General features: G+C 54.6%; 1 protein-coding gene across 1 annotated transcript in view; it reads right to left on the reverse strand.

Annotated features, from left to right (window-relative positions):
- TRAP1 (TNF receptor associated protein 1) overlaps nt 1-23,619 on the reverse strand; it is a 47,213-nt gene that overhangs the window by 5,283 nt on the left and 18,311 nt on the right. Inside the window, exons 2-15 of the mRNA XM_030300058.2 lie at nt 20,229-20,393; nt 19,303-19,385; nt 18,184-18,324; nt 15,759-15,830; nt 13,915-14,075; nt 12,551-12,660; nt 11,931-12,004; nt 11,029-11,184; nt 9,438-9,558; nt 8,018-8,087; nt 5,415-5,562; nt 1,605-1,790; nt 1,084-1,222; nt 137-222 (exon numbers count right to left, since the gene is read on the reverse strand). Of these exons, the coding sequence (XP_030155918.1) occupies nt 137-222; nt 1,084-1,222; nt 1,605-1,790; nt 5,415-5,562; nt 8,018-8,087; nt 9,438-9,558; nt 11,029-11,184; nt 11,931-12,004; nt 12,551-12,660; nt 13,915-14,075; nt 15,759-15,830; nt 18,184-18,324; nt 19,303-19,385; nt 20,229-20,393 (1,712 nt within the window). The remainder of the gene's footprint in view (nt 1-136; nt 223-1,083; nt 1,223-1,604; nt 1,791-5,414; nt 5,563-8,017; nt 8,088-9,437; nt 9,559-11,028; nt 11,185-11,930; nt 12,005-12,550; nt 12,661-13,914; nt 14,076-15,758; nt 15,831-18,183; nt 18,325-19,302; nt 19,386-20,228; nt 20,394-23,619) is intronic.

The following is a 23,619-nucleotide window of genomic DNA, read 5'->3' on the forward strand; positions in this document are numbered from 1 at the left end:
ACACACAGGCGCGGCAGCAACGCGCCGGTCTCCCCCTCAGATCACGACCGCGGGGAAGACACCCACAGGGCCGGCAGCAGTGCGGTCCCGGAGGCCCATGGCGGCCGGGTGGCAGCCCGTCTCCGGAAGGCCTCACCTTCACGTTGGTGACACGTGACCCCAGCGCATTTCTCATCCAGGCCATCAGGTCCTCCGTCTCCTTCTCGGACAGGCGGTCACTGGCTACAGGAGGGTAGACGGGAGCGGGCTCAGAGCCGCCCACCCCAGGGCATCCCAGGGGGCCTAAAATGCTGATGCCTCAATACTGGGTTTCAAGAAGGCTCCCTTCGCCCCTGTCGGCCACTGCCGCAGAGACAGAGGCTTCCCGAAAGGACTTTATCTAAAAGTAAGCAGATTAAATTGGATCCCAAAAAGGACACTTTGGGGGCACCTGGCTGCCTGAGTCCGTGGAGCATTCAACTCTTGATCTCAGGATCAGGAGTTCAAGCCCTATGCTGGGTGTGGAGCATAAATTAAATTAAATTAAATTAAATTAAATTAAATTAAATAAATAGACAGACAGACATTTTTGGTTGCCTGAGGCCCATATAATTTTGTGAGAGCTTTAAAAAGAATCTCTAGGGGCGCCTGGGTGGCTCAGTCGGTTAAGCGTCTGGACTCTCGATTTTGGCTCAGATCATGATCCTGCAGTTTGTGGGATCAAGCCCCACGTCGGGCTCTATGCTGACAGCACAGAGCCTGCTTGGGATTCTCTCTCTCTACCCCTCCCCTGCTCACTCTCTCAAAATAAATAAAATAAACATTAAAAAAAAAAAAAAAAAAAGACCACTTCTGATTCTGTCGGAAGCCAAGCTGGAGGGAGCACTCAGACCCCCAGGATCTAAACAAAAATGTTTCCCATTCATCATGAAGATGGTCCCCAACAGCTTCCTCTGTGCAGGCTGGGGACCCCAGATACACATGAGAAGAGAAAAAACTCCATATGAACCCAGCACTACAAGATGGAAGAGGCCGTCTTAGCCTCCTCTGCACCCCCAGGCCACCACCCACACCTGGGCCCAGAGAGGAGGGGAGCGAGCCTACCTGGGGACCCGTCCTCCAACTTCTCCTCCTTATAGTGATCAACAACGATGTCCGTCTCCACAGAGATCAGCTTCTTCTTGTCAAACTCACGAAGGTGTAGCAAAGTCAGTTCATCGAACTGCTCATAGCAGAAGAGAACCTGCGAGAGCCCAAGAGCATTGGCGTCGGGCCTGGAGAAGTCTGCCCGCAACAGGACAGAGCGGAGCGTGAGGCCAGGGCCAGGTCCTATGTCTGGAAAGGCCATACTGGGGTCCGGGGGCTTCCTCAGCCTCATGGATACAGTGGTTCACCAGATGGTCCCGAGGGGGCCCTAGCAGTAGGAGGAGCAGTAGGATCGGTGACTACGGAGGAGCCCCGTGTCACCTCCCGGAGACACACAGACTAACGGCAGCCTGGCTGGGCCTCAGGACCCCTGGACATCAGCTGCCTCAGGCGGCTTGGCTCTCCCGAGCATGTTCGGCCACTGTCTGGGGCTCAGACCCTGTTTATCCCGTCTGGACCCCAAGCCGTGGCCCACTCACCTCCATGTTTTTCTGCTTCATGGCCTCATAGTAGGGTGAATGCTCGGCCAGGTGCCGGCTGGGGGCGCACAGGTAGTAGATGGTGCGGGTGCCAGCCCGCATGCGGCCGGCATAGTCCGAGAGACTGGTCAGCTGCCCAGCAGGCAGTGCCGAGGACTCGTACCGTAGCAGCTTTGCAATATCCTCCTGCAGACAAAGTCCAGGTCACTCTCGTTCTAGGTCCTCGTTCTGAAAGCCTCCCAGCTGCCTTCCACAGGCTTTGGAAGCCTATGGCTACGGGGAGGAAGAGCTCTGGCCGGTCTCACCCCTGGCTGCCGGGCCCAAGGACGGCACTCGGCCCCTGGGGGGCTGAGGGGACTCCGATGGTATCCGTCGGGTCCCACATCAAATGTTCGGGGGACCCCGGAGAGAACCTTCACCCCACCTGGTCCGGGGCCCCGTGGAGAAGGGCTTTCTGGTACACCTGTCCTAGACCACTGGTATACTGCCACTGTCCGTGGCAGAGACCTTCCCAGACCCAGCATCCTCTGTCCATCCCCGCCTCCTGGGCACGTGGATGAGATGTGGAGGCTGCATTCCTAGCCTTCCTCACGGCAAGGACTAGCGCCGGCCCGTGGGGCACAAATGACAGTGAGTACGTATTTAAGGGGGAGCCAGTCCTCCTCCATCCGGGCAGCTGAAGGTCAGTGTGCCCGCTGGTGTCATATCCTTGATGTGGGAGCTGCCTGCCGATGGTGGAGCAGCGGCCCCAAGCTGGGGCCTGGGTCCCCAATGCCACCAGCCAGCATGTGACTTGAGACCTCAACTCTGCCTCGCCTATACCAGTGACTTCTCCCTGATCATCCGGCACAGACATGTGGGGCGGGGGGCGTGCAGAAGAACACGGTGGAAGAGCAGACAGCCTGTGCCTAGAGCTGCTGGAGTCTGCCACCAGCAAGGAGGGCCGAGAAGAGGCTGTGGCGGCCTCAGCACGCCAGGGTCCTAGGTCCACCTCCCACGACCTGAAGAACCTCCTGGGGGACCCCAGATGCTCGGTCACCTCCTCCTTCCTCACTGCTAAAGATGAAATCTCGACCCTCGGAGTGACTGCTTAATGGGGCACAGGTGTTTTTTGGGGAGACGAATTTTCTGAAGCTAGACGGCCGTGGGTGCACAACTTGCGAATGTATGAAGGGCCAATGAATTGTTCACTTTGAAAGTGTGAATTTTACAGTATATGAATTATGTGGCAATTTAAAATTGGCCAAAAAATGTTTATGGAATGATTGTATTTTTTAATATTTACTTATTTTTGGACGAAAGTCCCAAATGTAAGACAGTAAACCAACAAAATCCTAGAGGAGACAACAGGCAGCAACCTCTTTGCCCCCGGCCGCACCTAGTTCTTACTAGACCGGTCTCCGGAGGCAAGAGAAACAAAAGCAAAAATGAACTATTGGGACCTCATGAAGATAAAAATATTCCTAAAGCAAAAGAAACAATCAGCAAAACTAAAAGGCAACCTCTGGAATGGGAGAAGACATCTGCAAATGACATGCAGATAAAAAGCTATTATTCAAAATCTATAAAGAACTTATCAAACTCAACCGCCCCAAAACAAATAATCCAGTGAAGAAATGGACAGAAGACATGTACAGTTTCTCCAAAGACGACATCCGGGATGGCCACCCGACACATGAAAAAAATACTCAACGCCACCCATCATCAGGGAAATATGAATCAAAACCACAAGGAGATACCACGATGTCAAAATGGCTAACATTAACAACTCAGGCAACAAAACATGTTGGCCAGGATGCGGAGAAAGAGGATCTCTTTTGCATTGCTGGTGGGAGTGCAAACTGGGGCAGCCACTCTGGAAAACAGTATGGAGTTCCTCAAAAACTTAAAAACAGAACTACCCTATGACCCAGCAGTTGCACTACTAGGTATTTATCCAAAGGATACAAAAATGCTGGTTCAAAGGGGCACACGCACCCCAATGTTTGTAGCAGCACTATCAACAATAGCCCAAGTATGGAAAGAGCCCAGATGTCCATCGAATGGCAAATGGACATAGAAGATGTAGTGTGTGTGTGTGTGTGTGTGTGTGTGTGTGTGTGTGTATATATATATATATAACGGAATATCATTCAATGATCAAAAAGAATGAAATATTTCCATTTGCAACAAACTGAATGGAACTACAGAGTATTATGCTAAGTGAAATCAATCAGAGAAAGATAAAGATCATATGATTTCTCAGGGTGCCTGGATGGCTCAGTTGCTTGGGAGTGAGACGTCAGACTCTGGCTCAGGTCATGATCTCACGGTTCGTGGGTTCGAGCCCCACATCGGGCTCTGTGCTGACAGCTCAGAGCCTGAAGCCTGCTTTGGATTCTGTGTCTCCATCTCTCTCTGCCCCTCTCCCACTCATGCTCTGTCTCTGCCTCATAAAAAAAAAAGATCATATGATTTCACTCATATGTGGAATTTAAGAAACAAAACAGATGAACATGGGAGAAGGCAAGGAAAAATAAGATAAAAACAGGGAGGCAAACCATAAAACGAACTGGGGTTGCTGGAGGGAAGTGGGTGGGAGAGGGGCTAAATGGATGATGGGCACTAAAGACGGCACTTGTTGGGATGGGCACTGGGTGTTATATGTAAGTGATGAATCAGTAAACTACTCCTGAACTCATTACTACACTATGTTAACAGGCCTGGATTTAAATTTAAAAAATATGTATATTTACTCATTTCTGAGTCAGAGAAAAAGAGACCACACATGCCTGCACGACCAGGGTGCAGTGCAGAGCCTAATGCAGGGCTCAAACTCACGAATGGTGAGATCATGACCTGAGCCGAAGTCGGACAATTAACCAGTTGGGCCACCCAGGTGCCTGATGATCGTATCATTTTTAAGTATTTGAACTCTGGCCCCAGAGGCACCACATTGAAGGACTTCCGCCAGGGGCACATGGGTGGCTCAGTCTGTTAAGCGTCTAATCCTTGACTTCAGCTCAGGTCATGGTCTCAAAGTTCATGGGTGGGAGCCCCGGGTCGGGCTCTGCACTGACAGCAACAGCACGGAGCCTGCTTGGGATTCTGTCACACTCTCACACACTCTCTCTCTCTCTCTCTCTCTGCCCCTCCCCTGCTTGCACATACACATGTATGTGCTCTCTCTCAAAATAAACAAACATTAGGGGCGCCTGGGTGGCTCAGTCGGTTAAGCATCCGACTTCAGCTCAGGTCACGATCTCACGGTCCGTGAGTTCGAGCCCCGCGTCAGGCTCTGGGCTGATGGCTCGGAGCCTGGAGCCTGCTTCCGATTCTGTGTCTCCCTCTCTCTCTGCCCCTTCCCCGTTCATGCTCTGTCTCTCTCTGTCCCAAAAATAAATAAACGTTAAAAAAAAAATTAAAAAAAAAAATAAACAAACATTAAAAAAAGAAAAGGATTTCCACTAGTCACCCAGAGAACATGCCTTTCCCACCCCAGGAACCAGGCACCTTGCCCCGTCCCCTGCCTTTAGTGGTCTCCGGAGCACCCTGAATGCTGGTGGGAGGAGACAGCGCACACCCACCTCCTTCCGGCATCAGGCGGGGAAGAGCTCGGTGCCGTGCGACGTGGTAAGGAGGCTCCAGGATGTGGCGCCAGGCCTGCTGCGTCCAACAGAGGCCTGGAGGCCAAACGCTGCCTTTACTGACCCCCGCAAAGTGCCCGGCTATGCCACGGTCACGTCCCAGGAAGTTTGGATTTCTGGCCTCCACCAGATTCCTCCCCAGCCCACGGCAGCCCAGAGAAAGGCCCAGAAACAAAGACCCTACCTTGACCTCTTGTTCAGCAGTGGTCACGATGCCCTCCCTCATGAATAAGCCATAATCTTCAAAAAACTTGGCATATTTTTCAGGGTCTTTTTTACTCTGGTCAATGAAGAATTTTATCAGCCGCTGCTGTAGAAGGTCCCGGAGTTTCCTACAGAACAGAAACGCGTCTACCGTCAACAAACAACTTTCATGAAAGACGAAAGGCAGAAGCATATGAAAAACGTTCATCCCCACTAATGACCAAAGAAGCAGAAACAATACACTATTTTGGTGAAACTAAAAAAACGTGAAGCAAAAAGGGGACCCCTGACAAAGCCCAGCTGGGGAGACACCCCTAGTAGCAGGAATGTGAACCGATCCCCCACCTCCCCGCCACCCTTGTGGAGGACCACAGCCTGGGATCCAATCGCAGATTACACTTCAGGAAACCGGAGGCGGCGAGCTTTATGGACCAGGCATCACACCGTGGCGCATAGGACAGAAGGCAACTGTGAACAGCCCCCGGGCTGAACGCTAAAGAATAGGCGGAGCATAAAAAGCAGGAGGGCCATTAAACGTCACCTCCTCTAATGGTCCGTCATGACATCAAAAAATGGTCCGCTGAAATGACGCTGAAATGGAAACAAACACCAGAAAAATCCCAACGTGGATAAATCACAGCAAACAGTGTGTACGTGTGTGCAAAGACCTACCGGTAGCTTTCTGTGCACTGGAACTCTGAGCTTAGGAGCAAGGCGGTATACACAGCATGTGCACTGCCAACGTGGGTTTATACAGACACGCTATGCGCACACGCACACGCACACACCAGTTTTATAAAACTTGGATTTCTTGGGGAACAGGGTGTTTACTGCGGCATTTCACAGTGGCGTGAAATTACGAGCAACTTCATGAGTGAAATTAAGGGTATTCTTATTTTTGGGCACCCGGGCTAAGTCATTAAGCATCTGGCTTCAGCTCAGGTCATGATCTCACAGTCTGTGAGGTGGGAGTCCCGTATCGGGTGAGCCCGTACCCCGCCTTAGGGTGAGTCCTGCTTCTCTCTCTCTCTCTGTCCCGCCTGGGACTGCTGCTTGTGGCATTCTCTCTCTGTCCCTCGCTCACTTGCGCGTGCTCTCACTCTCTCAATAACAGAAGAGCGTAATTATTTCCTTATTATTTTGCCTTTCTTTAAAAACCAGTGAAATTACAGTGTATTTCTGTAATAATCCAGGGCGGGAGATCAACAGTTTCCTGTTCATCTAAGCTTTCCTCTCTGCTCCATCCTGAACAACTCAGACCTCCAACCACGGGGCAGGACGGGACAGCACCCGCACCTGGGCTGGGGCAGCCACAGAAGCTGGGACAGGACGCACCAACATGAGGGGGGGCAGTGGCCATGGCCGACCCATTCTGTGGCGGGGCGGGAGCAGACATGGGCAGGGACAAGACCAGGACGTCCCAGTGGTGCCAGCTGGTATTTGGGAGGCTCAGCAGACATACGAACACGTACTGATACAGAAGTACAGACGCCCATCAACACACACAGACTTCACACGTTCCTCGGCTCTGACTGCTAAGAGGGCCTGGGAGGAGGGACACCCCAACAGCAGTGGCGTCCCCAGGGTGCAGGCCCTGACTTCTCAGTACCATTCTCTGTTCAGAGGAACCAGGGCTCCTCAAAGGAATAAGCAATTCCAGGGAGGTCAGGACAAGACGCAGGCAGAACACAAGGTGAGCCTGGACCATCTCGTGCCCAAAGCGAGGAGGCAGAAAGTAAGGTGGGGGCGGGTGACAGGCACAGGCGCGGGCTCCCTCCGCTGGCCCGACCCGGGACGGTCTTGGCATCAAGATCCATAATGAAAGTAACAGATCACAACCCGATGAGTAAAATGGGAATTCGGCTCCCGCACACGAACACACCCTACACTGAACACGCGGGCCGACACCGCCCCCGCCAGTGACAAAGGGGGAAAGTAACTGCACACGGAGAGGCTGGCAGACGCCCCCTCAGCCAAGTGCTACGAGAACCTCGCCAGGAACGGACTACTCGCAAGTGAGGGCCCGCCTGCCAGGCTGCGGTCACTGCTCTTCCTGCACCCGATGCAGGTGTACCCCCTGGCCGGCATGACCTCTCTGTAACTCACGGTTTCTGCAACCGTGACCTGGGGCCCTAGTGGTGCCCCCGCAAAAGACTACATGGGCCACACAGGAAAGGCTCCGTACAGTCCCGGGGGAGAATCTGCACTCGGGAACAGGAGCCGCTGCTACAATCGGGACGGGGAGCAGAGAAATGGAGCCACCTCAGCGCAGAGGGATTCCACAGCGACCTCTCCACAAGAGGGTCACCTGCACACCAACACATCAGATCTCTCCCGGCTCTGTGGTTGTTCTCTGCCTCCTCCAGCTCAGATGCAGCGCGCCTGGGGTCTCCCCTGTCACGGCCACCAAGGGAGGGCACGTCTCCCCCCAACACACGGCCCCCAGGCCCAGTCCCGCGGCAGGGCCTCTCTCTGCTCTCCGCCCCTTCGAAGTCGCCGGGGCCCCTCGGGGGTCAAGGTGAGCACGCTGAGGGGGCTGTGTCTCCCACAGGCGCCCGCCCTGCCCCTTCCTCGGCGGCTTACCTGATGAGCGCGCTCTCTTGGAGGAGCTCCCGACTGAGGTTCAGGGGGACGTCCTCACTGTCCACCACGCCTGAGGGAGACACAGGCCCATCAGGACCATCCCCGGGCCCGCGCTCCGCCCGGCCCTCCCTGCACACCCCTCCGCCTCCCTGCCAGGCCTCCCCTTCCCCCTCCCAACCTGACACCAAGTCCAACCATGCGTGTGTGACAGCGAACTGGCGAAGGACAGCGTGGGGAGACTCACTGGGGCACCAAATGCCGGCCCCTCCGAGTCCTGCTGATGCCCCAGAGCTCGTGCACACAGCCCAAGTCGTGGCAACGTGACCAGAAGGAAGCTGGTGAGGCCAGGGGGCCTCTGCTGGGGGAACGGTTGCTGAGATTTCAGGATCGTTTTGATACTCTAAAGACCACTTCTGGATTTTGTGTTCACAGCCCTAAGTATACTGTGGGCATTCTGCACGTCGTGTGCTAAGGTGATACGAAGGTTTAGGTGCTGAATTCTTTTTAAAACTATAATCTCGCTCGGGGAGCCTGGGTGGCTCAGTGAGTTAAGCGTCCGACTTCAGCTCAGGTCTTGACCTCACAGTTCATGAGTTCGAGCCCCACATCGGGCTCTGTGCTGACAGCCCAGTGCCTGGAACCAGCTTCAGATTCTGTCTCTCTTTCTCTCTGCCCCTTGCCCATTCTCACTCCATCTCTCTCTCTCTCTCTCTCTCTCTCTCAAAAACGAACATTAAACCTGAAACTCATGGGGTGCCTGGATGGCTCAGTCAGTTAAGTGTTCAACTCGTTTTCAGCTCTAGTCATCATCTCAAGGTCGTGAGATCAAGCCTCAGAGCGGGGTCCACTGGGCATGGAGTCTTCTCGGGATTCTCTTTCTCTCTGCCCCTCCCCTGCTCATGCTGTCTCTCAAAATAAACTTTAAAGAAAAAGGGGAGGGGGCACCTGGGTGGCTCAGGTCATGATCTCAGTCTGTGACTTTGAGCCCCAGATGACTCTGTGTTGACAGCTTGGAGCCTGCTTTGGATTCTATGTCTGTCTGTCTGTCTCCCCCCCACCCCCCCCCCGCACTCTCCAAAAAATAAACATTAAAAAACAAAACAAAACACAATAAAAAACGCCTGAAACTTACAAGAATTCAAATTAAACGTGTTCTGTCACTCTGCCCCACCTCAACCAAGACGTGGTGGTTGCAGAGGGGAAGAAGCTTCCTGGGTGGAGCTAAGCAGCTTCCCACGGCCGCCCCAGGTCTGCCCAGCTACCCCAGCCTGCCACCGTGGCTGCCCACCGCGACCCGGTGCTCAGGGCAGACGAGCGCTCTCTGCCGAGGTCGGCACCCCAGGCCACGCACGGGGAGCCGCTCGGTCCCGGGGCTGCGGGGCCTCGACTCACACGACGGACACGGGCATCAGCGCTGTACCTCGAACGAAGCGCAGCCACTTGGGCAGGATGTCGGTGGCCTTGGTCTGGATGAGGACCTTGCGGCTGTACAGCGCAATGCTGGAGCCCATCTCCCGGCTCACGTCAAACATGGATGGTTTCTGGGGACAAGGAAACAGCAGTGTTAGGGACCCACGAGGAGGCAGAACCCACGATGTCATGTGGGAGCACGAAGGACAACTCAGAGCCACCCCTTCTTAAGGAGGCCTGTGCCAGGAGCTGCGGGGGGACACGTGGTGACTCAGAGGAAGAGCCTAGGGAGGACCCCGACGGGCTCTCGGCAGGGGGAGCAGGGCATAGGACTTCCGTGGGCAGCCGCTGCCCCCCACCCATTCCCCCTGAAGAACATAAAAAGCAACAACCAGGGGCGCCTGGGTGGCGCAGTCGGTAAAGCGTCCGACTTCAGCCAGGTCACGATCTCGCGGTCCGGGAGTTCGAGCCCCGCGTCAGGCTCTGGGCTAATGGCTCGGAGCCTGGAGCCTGTTTCCGATTCTGTGTCTCCCTCTCTCTCTGCCCCTCCCCCGTTCATGCTCTGTCTCTCTCTGTCCCAAAAATAAATAAAAAACGTTGAAAAAAAAAAATTAAAAAAAAAAAATGCCTTTAAAAAAAAGCAACAACCAGCATGTCCCTGTGAACAGAGCCAACGTGCTAGGGGTCAGGGGCCAGCAAACAATAGCCACAGACCAAACCCAGCTCAACACCTGGTTTGTGCAGCCCCAGAGCAGCTTTTCCATTTTTAAATGGTTGGGAATGAAAGCAGAACGAGACTATCTCATGATATGTGAAAAATACACGAAATCCGAACTGTAGGGGCTATCAAGTTTCCCGGAACACAGCCGGGCTCGCGAGCGGTTCCTGGGGGCAGCGCTCCAGGCCACGCGGGGCCTGTGAAGCCCAAACTAGTCACAACCATCTGCCGACCTCTGCTCTAAAGCAGCATTTTGGGGCCTGCATCCCACACGCACACCACGCTGGGATCCTGCTAATACGGAGGCTCCATTCAGGAGGTGCTGGCGGGGCTGAGATCTACACTCCCCAAAACCCCAGGACACGCTGGGGCTGCTGGTCTGCGGAACTCAGCACCGAGTCTCACAGTACTTTCCCGAGTGGGTAGCCCCGGGACCTGTGGGGGCTGCCATCAAAAACACCAGGAACTTCTTCCAACCCCCGAGCAGGTCTCCCTGTTTACAGGATTCATCAGAGCCTTCACCAGGCTACTGCGAGCCAGGGGGTTTAAGGGCCAAGCGCAAGCACAGAGTGCCCACCAAGACATCAGAGCGCCATGGCGCCCCTGCCCTGCGGGCCCCCCCCCCCCCCGGGCCCCTCGCCCAACGGTTCTGTTCCACCAAGACAGCATGTGCAACACCCCTCCCCCTGCGCTCATCCATCCGGAGGCGGGGGCTCTGCTTTTACTCTGATGCTGCCAAGTTAGTTTTTGTGATGCCTGTGATCTGTCCCCTTCAGGGAAAGTGCCAGCGCTGCTGAGAAACGCGGTCACCTTGGGCGGTGCCCCCACCCCAGGGAGTAGCAGACAAGCACTCGCAGCGCTGCCCCGAACTCGCCGGCCTCACCATTTCCGGCACATAGAAGATGCTGCGGATGTTGAGAGGCGCGTCCGTCCTGTAGTGCAGGGTGTAGCGGGGCCTGTCGTGGGCCTGAGCGACATAGCGGTAGAACTCCTCGTGCTGCCACTCGCCCACGTCCTTGGGGTCCATCATCCAGACGGCCTGGAAGCGGACAGTCACAGGGATGTGGCGTCTAAGATACAGCCTCCCAACGACCACACAGAGCTGGGCCGCTGGAGCCTGTGGGCCCAGGACGAGCCAAGGACCAGCCCCGTGGGACAGACAGCGTGGGGAGGGGGGCTGTCCCACGAAGACACACAAAAGGTTCTAGAACGAGTGTCCCCTCCCCGCTACGGGGTGTCAGGAAGGGCCAGCCCGGAGGACGTGCACGGGCCTGCAGGATGTCACGAACAGATGGAGTAAACGGACAAAGAAATGTGGCCTGGTCGTGGAACCAGAACCTGGCCGTAAAAAGGACGGGAGCACCAACACAGGCTCACACGGATGAACCTGGAACCATCGTGATGAGAAGCCAGACACATAAGGCCACAGTGTTTGATTCCACACTGATGTGAAGTTTCCAGAACAGGCACACGAGTGCTTGTTGGGGGCTATGGGAGGGGAGATGGGGAGTCACTGCTAATGCAGGCAGGTTCCTTTTTGGGGCGAGAATGTTCTAAAACGGGACTGTGGCGATGGTGAGCGCACCAAGGACCAATGAACTGCACGGTGTGAGCTATACCCAGGGCACGAGGACGGGGCACAGAAGGGTGGGGATCTCGCCTTCCGCAAGGGACCCCACTGCTGGCACAGGGCCACCCCGTCCCACCTCGGTCCCTCTGGCCCTGAAATGTACCAACCTGTCCCCACAGCCTCCCCTGAGCCCTTCATGCAGCCCAGGGTCTCACCTGCAAGGTATTAATGCGCCTTCCGTTCAGGTACAAGGGGAAGCTGACAAAGTTACTGTATTTTGTCACTACATCTGGAAGAGACACACACGTGAAACAACAATGAACACAGGGAGCTTCTGGACGCAAAAGCTGCGGAAGTGGAGGCAGGGGTGACAGCACGCCGGAGGACTCAGTGTGGCCGTCTCACAGGTGGAAAGCCAGGTCACAGCAGGGACACTGTCCTGCCTGCACAAAGTGAGCAGGAGTGCAAGGAAGCAGATAGATGTCTTGAGGCCCAGGCCACCGTGAGACGCCCACACCTTCTTGGCGGCATGAACAGAGTTCACGGGAAGCGCTCGGCACCTCTGATGAGCCGTCAGTCACACACGACGACAAGACCACCGCACAGAAGCCCCCGCTCTGGGTTTCGGTGAGGGGTGAGGGACGCATCTTCCACACAGGCGGAGCACGACCACCGAGGGTGGAAGACGGAACAAAACCTGACCGCGCCAGTGGGCCTGGCTTCTGGTCCCGCACGGAGCCACAGGGGCTCTGTCCCAGGCGGGCCTGGGCGGCCAACCCCGGAAGCGCCCTAAGCCTGCCGCACACGCATCACAGTGGCCCAGACTCCCACTCACCTCGAACCCGGGCCTCGCTGGCAAACTCTGTGCTGTCTGACTTGAGGTGGATGATGATTTTGGTCCCAGTTCTCACTCCCGAGGCTTCAGCGATTTCAAACACCCCGGAGCTAAGAGGTGGGAAAGGGAAAGCCAATCGCACAAAGCAAAGCTGACGAGTCCTCCACCTGGGACCGTCGATGCCCAGAAAGACAAGCTTGGGTGCCACCGTTTCTGAGCCCATCGTGTCTCCTCCAGGGAGAGAGGCTGCCGGGGTGGGGTGTGGGATGTGGGGCTGGGGCGTGGGGCTCTCCCGATCATAGGCGCCCCCTCGTGGTGTTTAGGGTCACCCGAAGTGACCCCGCTGCTGCCATGCGACACTGGGTGGAAAGGGCAGATGCACGGAGACGCGTGTGAACTCCCGGTTTCTGAACCTCTGGCAGAGGCCAGGCGGAGAAACTGTTTCCCAAGTACAAAAGGAGGGGATGCGCCCCCAAAAGGCACCCTGTCCCTATCCTGGCCCGCTTCCTCTGAACATCTCCTTGGCGGGAGGCACACAGGAGCCTCAGCTGTGACTGAGGGGGATGGGCTGCGCTCCCATCGGGAGAGCAGGATCCGGAAACAAAGATCTGGGGCTAATGAAGTACACGCTTCCAGGGGCACCTGGGTGGCTCAGTCGGTTAAGCCTCCAACTTGGGCTCAGGTCACGATCTCACGGTTCGTGAGTTCGAGCCCCACGTCGGGCTCTGTGCTGACAGCTCAGAGCCTGGAGCCTGCTTCAGATTCTGGGTCTCCCTCTCTGCCCTTCCCTAGCTTGTATTCTCTTTCTGTGGCTCAAAAATCAATAAACATTTAAAAAAAAAAATGAAGTACACGCTTCCGTTTGGCCAAGATGCTGTTCTCCTCCAACAGTCTCGAGGTTCTCCTGGACCCTCCAGCTAACGGCCCCCATGCGGGCTGGTGAACAAGCAAGCATCTAAGAGGCAGCTCCTGGGGCCTGAGTGGCACAGGAGGGGCGGGCAGGCCCGGGAGCCAAACCCGGGAGTCCGAGGTGGGAAGCACTCAGGAACGGGCTCCTGCACGACCAAGTCCAGCAAGGCCGGCTGGTCCCGAGGCCAAGCTGGTGACAGGCCGCCCTCTGAAACCACACACCACAGGGGACACCCACATGCCACGGGCCATCTGCAAGGGAAGGAGGAACCAGCTCCCAAAGCCTGAGGTTCGGGCTTCATAAAAAAGCCCACGAAGGTCCACTGGCATTTTGGTAAGAGACCCTAACTTCCCAAGGGAAGTGGTAACACTTTAGCTGTGTGCCTAAGTGCACTTCAGCGCACGCGCCTGGGGCGGCCCCGTGTGTGACGTGAGGCCTGCTCTCACTTACTCACCCATCTGAGAGCCACTGGTAACCAGGGCTGCCCGGGTCCGCGGAGCGGGAATACACCTCCACTCTGTCAGCCACCATGAAAGCCGAGTAGAAACCCACTCCGAACTGGCCGATGATCTTGCTGCTGGCCTCCGCCTGGCTCTGCAGCGCCTCCAGAAAGGCCTGTGGTGGCGAAGGCTGGTCAGAGGGAGGGTGCCCCCTCCCCAGAGAGAACAGACGTCTGTGACGCCCTGTGTCCTTTCCGGAGTGCAGGCGGAGGTCACACTTAATCCTCAACGCAATCACACCGAGTGGTTTTTCACCCCATGTCACGCACCGTGGGGCAGTGTGGGAAGTGACAGCTGAGGGACCCCAGATGGGCTGTGGGACGCTGAGTCCGTGTCTAACTCAGAACCACAGGCCTGCCTGTCGGCTGCGGGCCACACTCCTCGGGTGCAGGGGCGGCAGTGGTCTGAGCGAGTGGAGCACAGAAAGCAGTGGCCCCTGGAGTTCGGGATGTGGGGAGATGCCTAAACGTGCCTTCCGCGTGTCTCCCAGATTCTAAGCTTCATGCAGAAACAGTACACACCAAATACAGATTTTGATTCGGTACAGAAGGCACTAGATTTTTAGAACTCATGTTATCAACGTTCCTAAGATTAAAAATAATGTACAACAGGGGCGCCTAGGCGGCTCAGCCAGTTGAGCGTCTGCCTTCCGCTCGGGTCATGATCTCACGGTCTGTGGGTTCGAGCCCCATGTCGGCCTCTGGGCTGACAGCTCAGAGCCTGGAGCCTGCTTCGGATTCTGTGTCTCCCTCTCTCTCTGCCCCGCCCCCGCTCACACTGTTTCTGTTTCTCTCTTTCAAAAATAAACACTAAAAATAAAGTAAAACGCACACACTCATCACCAGAATCACGTCTGTGGAGGAAGTGTTCCACGATGGCTGCGGACCACATTTGGCTGTCGGACACTTGAAATGGGGCTACTGCACCCGAGAAATGAAGTTTTATATCACGTTTAATTGAAATCCAAACAACCATGTGTAGCCAGTGGCTACCGTATGTGAGGGCACAGACTTTCCTTGACAGGGACGGACGTAACCAAAGATGTAATGCGGACCGGGGCGGGGGGGGGGGGGGGGGGGGGGGGGGGGGGTAGTTGGCGAGTAACGGTTATGGTAACGTTTCTTAAAAGTAGAATTTCTGCAAATCACCTTGGACCAACAATTAAACTATTTCAAGCAGTTTCGTAAAGGACTATTTTAGGCACCACTTAGGCCCACAAGACAAACAAAAAGCATTTAGTCGCCAGGGAGAAGTACACAGGCAGCTGACGGCCACCTCACCCTGGTCGCAGGCTGGCAGAGGCCCCGTGACCGCCCGCCCGCCTGTCCCCACAGAGGGGCCGTGAAGGGCCGCCTGCCCGCAGATGGGACTACTGTGAACGGTGCTGACAGGCAGGAGAGGAAGGACGCCACCTCTGCCGGGCCTTCTGCCTCGAGCTGAGGGAGCTCAAGCAATCGCTGAGCAAGGATTGGGAGAAAAGCAGGAGGCACAACGGTGCCTTCCAGACTCCGACAGACAGGCTTTGAGCCTGGGGTCGCCCGATTTCTAGCTACGGGCAAAGTACTTATTTTCCACCTCTTCATCGACAAAAAAGAGAAACCACCTCAAAGGTCCCCGTGATGGCAAGGAAATCACGTCCCAGTGTTCCCACAGCGCCAGCACAGAGCTCGCACCCGAGGACATTCCTGCTGAAGCTGGCGTCCTACCGTCTCTGGTCGGAGCTGCCTGGAGGAAAGACCCTGGAGCCCTGAGCGGGGCAGCGGCTGCAGCACCCGAGGATGGGGCCACGGGGGCTTACCTTTGACCCCGACCTGGCAATCGTCCCCAGGTTGGACACCAGCTCCTCCTGTGTCATCCCGATGCCAGTGTCCTGAGGAGAGAGGCACGCTAAGCTCCGGGCTACCAGCACGTGGGGAGCGGGGACAGACACGGGCGGACAGCCCCAGGGGCAAGAAGCATCAGTTGTAGCTGCCAGTGAGGACCCAGAGAAGTCACACCCCACACGTCATCAGAGAGATTAATTCTAGTCACATGGGCCAGGCCACACTAGAACGCTCCCCACTAGCAGACACACACAGACCAAAGAGACAGAGTCCACAAACACAGCTGCACAGACTGTGGTACTTGATTTTTAACAAAGGTTCCAAGATAATTCGGTGGGGGAAAGGAAAGCAGACAGCGCTGAAACCAGGCAGCCACGGGCACTCGACCCTGGCCCTCCCCTTACACCACACCCCAAACAGACTGCAGACCCAGAGCAGGAGCGAAGACTGCAGAACTTCTAGAAAAAAACACAGGGGGAAATTTCTGACCGTGGAAGAGGCAGAGATTGCTGAGGCTACCGAAAGGACAAAAGAGGGAACGAAAAGGTGATAAACTGGACTTCATTACAATTTGCTTCACAAAAATCACCTCTAAGAAAACAAAAAGGCAAGCCACAGAATGGGAAAAGGGTGTCTGCAAAGCGCGTATCTGATATGGAGCTTCTATCCAGAATATATGAAGAACTCTTACAACTCAACAGAAAAAAACAACTTGACTAAACACGAACAAAAAATCTGGACACAGGAATATACAGAAATGGCAAAGAGACACGAGAAGATGCTCAGCATTAACCCTCAATCATCAGGGAAATGCAAATTAACCACAATGGGACTCACAGCTCATCCACTATGATGGCTAAAATTTAAAAGGCTGACAACAACAGGTGTCGGCAGGGATGTGTGGAAGCTAGACTTCCCCTGGACATACGCCCCTAATACGAATGCAAACCAGGAGACCACTTCGGGGAAGTCAAAGTTAAACACACGCTCACCCAGCAGACCCACTCCGACATACTCACCCAAGAGACATGAAAACATGTGTCCACAGCAGCTTTACCTCTAACACCCCCAAAATGGAAACGACCCAAGTGCCCGTCGAGTGGTGAGTGGGGAATGAACCGTGATACGGGCACGGAGCAGAATACTTCTCCGGGTAAAACCAAACAAGCTACTGCTACGTGCTGCACTATGGATGCGTCTCAAAGCATTATGCTAAGTGAAAGAGGGGAGACTCAACCTCTGTTCATATGGAATTCTAGAAAACACAAAGCCAAAGGGACAGAGAGCAGATCAGCGGCTGACAGGGACCACCGGGAAGGGAGAAGGAAATCTGGGGGGAGGAAATCATGATGGAACCGTGGTTCCATGAATGTGTACACTTGAACCTGGTGAACTTTACCGTATGTGAGTCTTTCCTCGAGAAAGCTTCTTTAAACAACAGCAGCACAGTAGGCGCACACACGTGGAACGGAGGCAGTGAGTGAGCAAGAGAGCCCAAGGCACGTGCTCCAGCACAGTCCTGAGCGGCCAAACCAAGCTCACTGGGTGGAGGCAGGAAGTCCCCGTCAGACACGTCCGCTCGGACCCCACGGGAGCGCGTCCTTCGGCCTCGCAGACACACCTCCCGCACTTCCAGCCATCATCCCAGGACCCTGAAAGCAGCCGTCTCGGCAATATTACGTCCCTCACGCCCTCTGTCTGATAAGCCCCCCACTTTTGCCTTTCTTTCTGACCTGAACATATTCAAAAGGCCACAAGAGCCAAAAGTATTACTTCATCTAAAGCAAGACTGTTAATCCAAATGGCAGGCTGCAATTAAAAATAGTACCACAGGGGGCGCCAGGGGGCTCACTCGGTTGGGCGTGGGGGCTTCTGATTTCAGCTCAGATCATGAGCTCAGGGTCGTCGTTGGGTTCTGAGCTGAGCATGGAGCCTGCCTGGGATTCTTTCTCTCCCTCTGCCCCTCTCTGTCTCACACACACGTTCTCTCTCTCTCTCTCTCTCAAAAGAAAAAAAAGTACCACAGAATACATAACAACAGAGGGGAACTTGCATTACAAGAGAAAAAGCACAGTTGAAAATGTAAAAAGTACATAGAAAATACATGTATGGTTTAAAAATGTTTAGATATGTAAGTAAATGCAGACCCCAAAAACCTAAATTGATATACGCTAAAATGGTAACAGTGGTTAGCCTCGAATGATGGGGTGATTTGAAATTTGCTTCTGTTCGGCTTATCCGCGTCTTCCACATTTTCTACACTGAATGAGCGTTATTTTTACACTACATGAAAATAAGAGTTAACGATGAAGACAGTCGGCGCATCACTTGGAGCCTAGAGGCGTAACAAAAGGGCAGGACCTGCGCGCACGACAAGCATCAGGACGCTTCGGAGGGTACCTGGATTGTGATGGTGCCTTTCTCAGCGTCCGTCTGTAAGTGAATCTCCATTTCCGGCAGCGTTTGGCCTTCAGACACCAGCTTGTGCCGCAGCTTTTCCAAGGCGTCGCTCGCGTTGGAGATCAGCTCCCGTATAAACACCTGCGGACACGGAAGGACGATGCCAGCGCCGCAGAAGCTGTGTGGCGTGCGGACCCCCCAGTGTTCTCAGACACAACTCACTGTCCTCGGGGGCAGGTCACAAAATGATGTAAGGCGCTGACAGCCCTGAGGAGGAAACTCTGACCCTCAAAATCAAGCCCGAAGTCAAGCATCAATCTGTTTTGTCAGCTCAAATTTTAAGAGCCCCGGGTGAGCACTTCTTACTCGACTCCTGACCAGGGATGTCCAAATACCTATCCCCCAACCTGGGTTTCTTCTGACCCTTGAAGAAGGACCCATGGCTTTAAGGAGGGTCGAGCATGTGCGGGGAGGAAGGAGCCCCAGGGCCCAACCACCTGTGTCTAGAAAGCACCTTTACCTCAAACAGCACTTCCACCTACACAGACACACCTCTGGGTGCCAGGGGGCTACCTGAATACAGTGCGTGACAGAACAAGGCTTGAAAGTATTCCCTAAAAAGTCCCTTTTAACTTTGGAATATCGTGCTCAAAGTTCCCCTTTGCATTGCAGCAATAACGAGCCGGCAGTGGACCGTTTCTCCTCTGCCACACTGCCTGTCACCCCTCACTCCGCTTCATCTCCCTGCCCCCCTCGCCAAAGGGGTGGGGTCTCCCTCCCACGGCCTCACGACACGACTCCACCACCGCAGAAACGAATCCCAGCAGGGCCCCCGTGCCAGTATCTGGAAGGGATTCTAAACTATCAGCAAGATCAATTAACCCCCAGAGTCAATCTAGCAGGAAGAATCATCTGGGCCTATCTGTCCGTGAAACTCGAATAGATTTTAGTTAAAATCCTCTTGCCGGTAGCTAAGATCCGGACCTGTCGAGATTTAATGTGTTCTCACAGCTAAGAGACTATCTAGCATTTCCCCAGAAGAGCATAAAAATCGTGTGTCCCCCCTACCCCCAAAAATAAAAACCCCGCTGTGCTGGCAGTGATTAGCAGGTGCCACACCTCTTTCTCAGAGTACAAGGAACGGGCAACAATGTCCAGAAGCTTCTTTGTCTCGGCCTGGAACTCATGTTTGGAAATGGAACCTAGTAATGAATCACAGAAACAACCAATAAAGTTTAATTTCTATTTTCGTGGAAGAATATGCTACGTAACATCCAAACAACTGTTTCAGGTAATGAGCTTTAAACGTTTTTCACAAGAGTACACAAACAAGGAAGAAACCAAGCCATCGGGGCTCTCAGGAGGCCTCAGCAAGGAACGAGCCAGTGGGTCCGCTCCGTCCACAGAAAGGGGCAAAGGGAGCCTCCCCCGCCTCCTGCCACTCACCTGTCTTGCGGGACGGCCACCTCAAGGGAACATTGAGGCCGGCACTTCCCCGGGTGCCTGGACGTGAGAATCGTACTGCCTCTACCAACCAGACCCCGCATTCTATTCTTCAGAACTGTGGCTTCCAAATTAATCATTCGGAAGACTAACAAAACCTCACTTCTTAACCCAAATATCACAGTCGGTGTTGTCATCTGAAAGCCAGAAATGGCCCCTCTCCACAGACTGCTCTCCCGGGCCCGGGAGCAGACAGGACGGCGTCGGAGGCTGTCCTGCGCCGGCAGGGCCAGTACCGAGTTTCCATCCCGCCTCCAAGATCGTGAGCAGACGTGCCCCAAATCCCCATCCGGGGAAGGACCCCGCTGCGGACTCCCGGGCAACCACCCGAGGGGGGCAAGACACCGGGACGGCGGTCAGGAGTCCCTGCGAAGACGGGAACAGACGATGCTTTGCTTTGGGGAACCCTCCCTCCCACGAAGACCTTCCATCCGAAGCAAGTGGGTGGCTTTACCAATCACTGCTTCTGCCTCAAAAACCTCCCCTCACAGGCCAGCAACGAGGCCACGGCTCCGCGGACCCCGGCCGGCTGAACACAGTACCCTGCACGGTCTCCGTGCTGCGGATGATGGAGTGCAGGGGCTCCTCCGTCCGGTCCTCAGCAGCCTGCGAGCTCAAGAGCCGTGCGGCGTGGAAGCTCGAAGCCAGGTTTCTCCCGGGGTTCCTGGACGGGGCTGGGGTCCGCCAAGGACACAGAGGGGCTTTTCCTGAAAAGGCAAACACGCGGAAAGAACAAGCATGAAAAAGACACCGGAAACACAACACCCTGACGTGTTTCCATCTGGCCGCTGCTGCAGGTGCCCACATGGAATTGTCCGAGGCAAGCCGCTGCCCAGAAGACCCAGTGGCACCAGGAGAAATCACAAGTGACTGAACGCTGAGCAGCGTGGGTGTTTCAGCGAAGTGTTGGGAACACAGCCTCACACATATCAAATACCAAGAAAGAGTCCCAACGCAGGGCAGAGGTGCGCGAGGCAGGCAGAGGCCTCAACCAGGCACAAACCCACAGACTCAGACACGCCTCGGCGCTCACGGCCCCTCTAGGAGCCCGAAGTAACACAGGCCAGCCTTCCTCACCCTGTGACACCCAGGAAAAGGGGGAGGAAAAAATATACACCTAAGAGGGATCCAAATTTTTACATTAATGGTCTGAAACAGTCTCACCATGTTCTAAAGAATACTTCTTGACTGCTTCTCTTCTTGTCCAAACTCTTTTAAAATTAGTACATTTGGGGGTGCCTAGGTCGTTCAGTTGGCTAAGCCTCCAACTTCAGCTCAGGTCATGATCTCACGGTTCCTGCGCTGGGCTCTGTGCTGACAGCTCGGAGCCTGGAGTTTGCTTCAGATTCTGTGTCTCCCTCTCTCTCTGCCCCTCCCCAGCTTGTGCTGTCTCTCTAAATGTAAATAACAAACACTAAAAAATACACATGTAAATAATTTTAAATTAGTACATTTAAAAACCAGAAACCGGCAGATGATCCCCCCCTACCTGGTAATCAGGAAGGGGACTCACACGGTCTCACATTAGTTTTCTGTAATTTCTCGCTCAGCATGGCCAACTGAGGGACCGCTGTGAGGAAAGAAGGCGACCCCCCTATCTGACACTGAGGTCTGCAGCCTGGCGTGGGCAGCGCCATCTGCCCTTGGAGACCACAGAAACGCAGATGCCTCCAGGCTCCTGGGCAGGAAACTCACCTTACTAGCAGCCCCTCAGGACAGCATCGCTCACCTGACTCCAGGCCACCAAGCCGGAGCCTGGGGTCAGTTAGGAGGTGCCTAATGCCCGATGCTTTCAAGGACACACGTCAGACAACGCAAGACACCCCGTGTCAGAGTCTAGACCTACATGAGATGCACCGGCCTGCTGGGTCCCACACACGTCAGAAAGGAATGAATTCGAATGTCCACAAAGGACCTGGAGGGTTCGAAGCCCAACATATCAACATCCACGTTCCTACAAGGTATAAAAACTTGCCTTTTCTTTAAGTTTACTCCTAGATTTACAAATAACATGACCTTAGCCTTTATCTCTATGCAGAACACCTTAAAAACGCCTACTCTGATTCAGAAAATACTCAATTTCCAACAAGTCTGAACGTGTAATTCTCTGGAAAGAAAAGAAAGAACAGAAAGCTGGGGCACTCCTAGAATGAAATGCAACTCGGTTAGAGGGTTTGGTGAACACTCTGCACCAAGGCAGGAGTGACACAGCCCCCGTGACCCCAGGCAGCACCTCCCCACCCCGTGACCCCAGTGAGTTGTCCTGCTGCCTCCTGCCAGGGACGCGTTCCCCACAAAAGCTGGGCCCCTGCTCTGAAGCAGGGCAGGACTTAGGGAGAAAACTGATGGGACTGGGATAAGGAGGAATGGGTGAGGGAGGAGACCCAGGGTCAGCCTCAGGACGGGATGCGGGTTCAAGTTCCATAGGGGCCCTGCTGACTTATGAGCGTCTGGCCCCAAGGCGGGTCCCGCATCAGAGAGAGGAGCAGCCAGGGCCTCAGTGGAGCCAACAGCCCTTCGGAAGTCCTCCTCCCCTTCCTCCTCCTCCACCCTGGGCTGACTGGCACCCCACCCTACCGCCTAGCCACAGGAAGGGACAGAGGTGTGGTGTTCAGGAGTCTTCTGCCAGTGGGAAGGTGGGAGGTAGCACTCATCAGGGCTCCCCCTCCCCCGCCCCCCACCATGCCGCGAGGGCAACTCCCGCTGTCCCATCCAGCCCCGGTGCCCGCATCTCGATGGGTTCAAAAGCCTTGGAGGGGGTCTCCCTGTCTGCAGTCCCATTTCTTCCAATCTGTCCCTTAAATTCCTATACGTCACTCTTCCGGCGACAATTCCAACGGTTATTTCCCCAATTCTGAAGACTCATTCCTGAACGCAACCCTGTCAACTCTCAATGCTTCCGGCTGGTATTCCCTGCCCTCCAGCAAGCAACATCCTCCGAATTTTCTGGAATCCTACCTCCTCCTGCCCCTCACACCCCCAACCTGCATGGTCACCAGCACTGGGGTACCTGTGCCCCTTTCCCCTACACCACCAAGCTCAGCACACAGGGATCATTTCCCACGTTCCTGTAATGTACCCCGCAATCATCAGGTAACACAGACGGCCTCAAGAGAAGAAGCTGGTTTTCCACTGGTTAATTCTACTTGGAGTGAAGTACTCTTGACCAATGCATTTGCAAGAACCTACTCAACTGACCATTCACCCCCACTTTCTCTCCCACCTTGTTCTGCTAACAGAGCCTTCTTCCTGTCATGTGCTTTCTGGCCCTCTCAGAAAACAGATCGCATTCCCTCAATGTCTCCCCACATAAAAGCCATTCTTACCCCAAAGGAAACCAGAAGGCCCATGAAATCAAAAAACTCAGAGGCGATGGGCTCTCAGTATTTTGAGACTCCTACAGATGGCCTGTTCCAAACTCCAGAGGAGGGAGGGGAGCTGTCGGATGCTGGCAGGCCTTTCTACTTCCGGGTCATATTCCATGTGTTAAGTATTTTACTCAAGAACACCCCCCCCACCACGCCTCAGGGCAGGGGGAGGGGTTGAACAAGTGATGAGCCCCGGGCAAAGTAGGAAGTGTTGAACCACTAATCGGAACACCTGAAACTAATACAGCACCGTATTTTATGTTAACTGAAACTAAAACGAAAACTGAACACATCTCACATACTCCATTTCGCCACCCAGAGCTCCTTATTCTTTTTAACGAACAAATAATACTCCACTGTAATGGGCAAGCAGTGCTCAGCCGATGGGTGTTTCAACTGTTTCTAGTCTCATGCTGTTAAAACCAAGGCCCCGAAGTGCCACAGAACTGTGTGCTGTGTGTCACCTTTCATGGACAGAAGGAGAGGATACAGAAAGACTGAGCGTCTCCACTCCTCCGTGAGGAAGAAACACAGACAGGAGTAACCAGAAACTTGTGAGACTGTT

The sequence above is a fragment of the Lynx canadensis genome, chromosome E3 (genome assembly GCF_007474595.2).
Source record: "Lynx canadensis isolate LIC74 chromosome E3, mLynCan4.pri.v2, whole genome shotgun sequence".
NCBI classification, from domain to species: Eukaryota; Metazoa; Chordata; class Mammalia; order Carnivora; family Felidae; genus Lynx; species Lynx canadensis.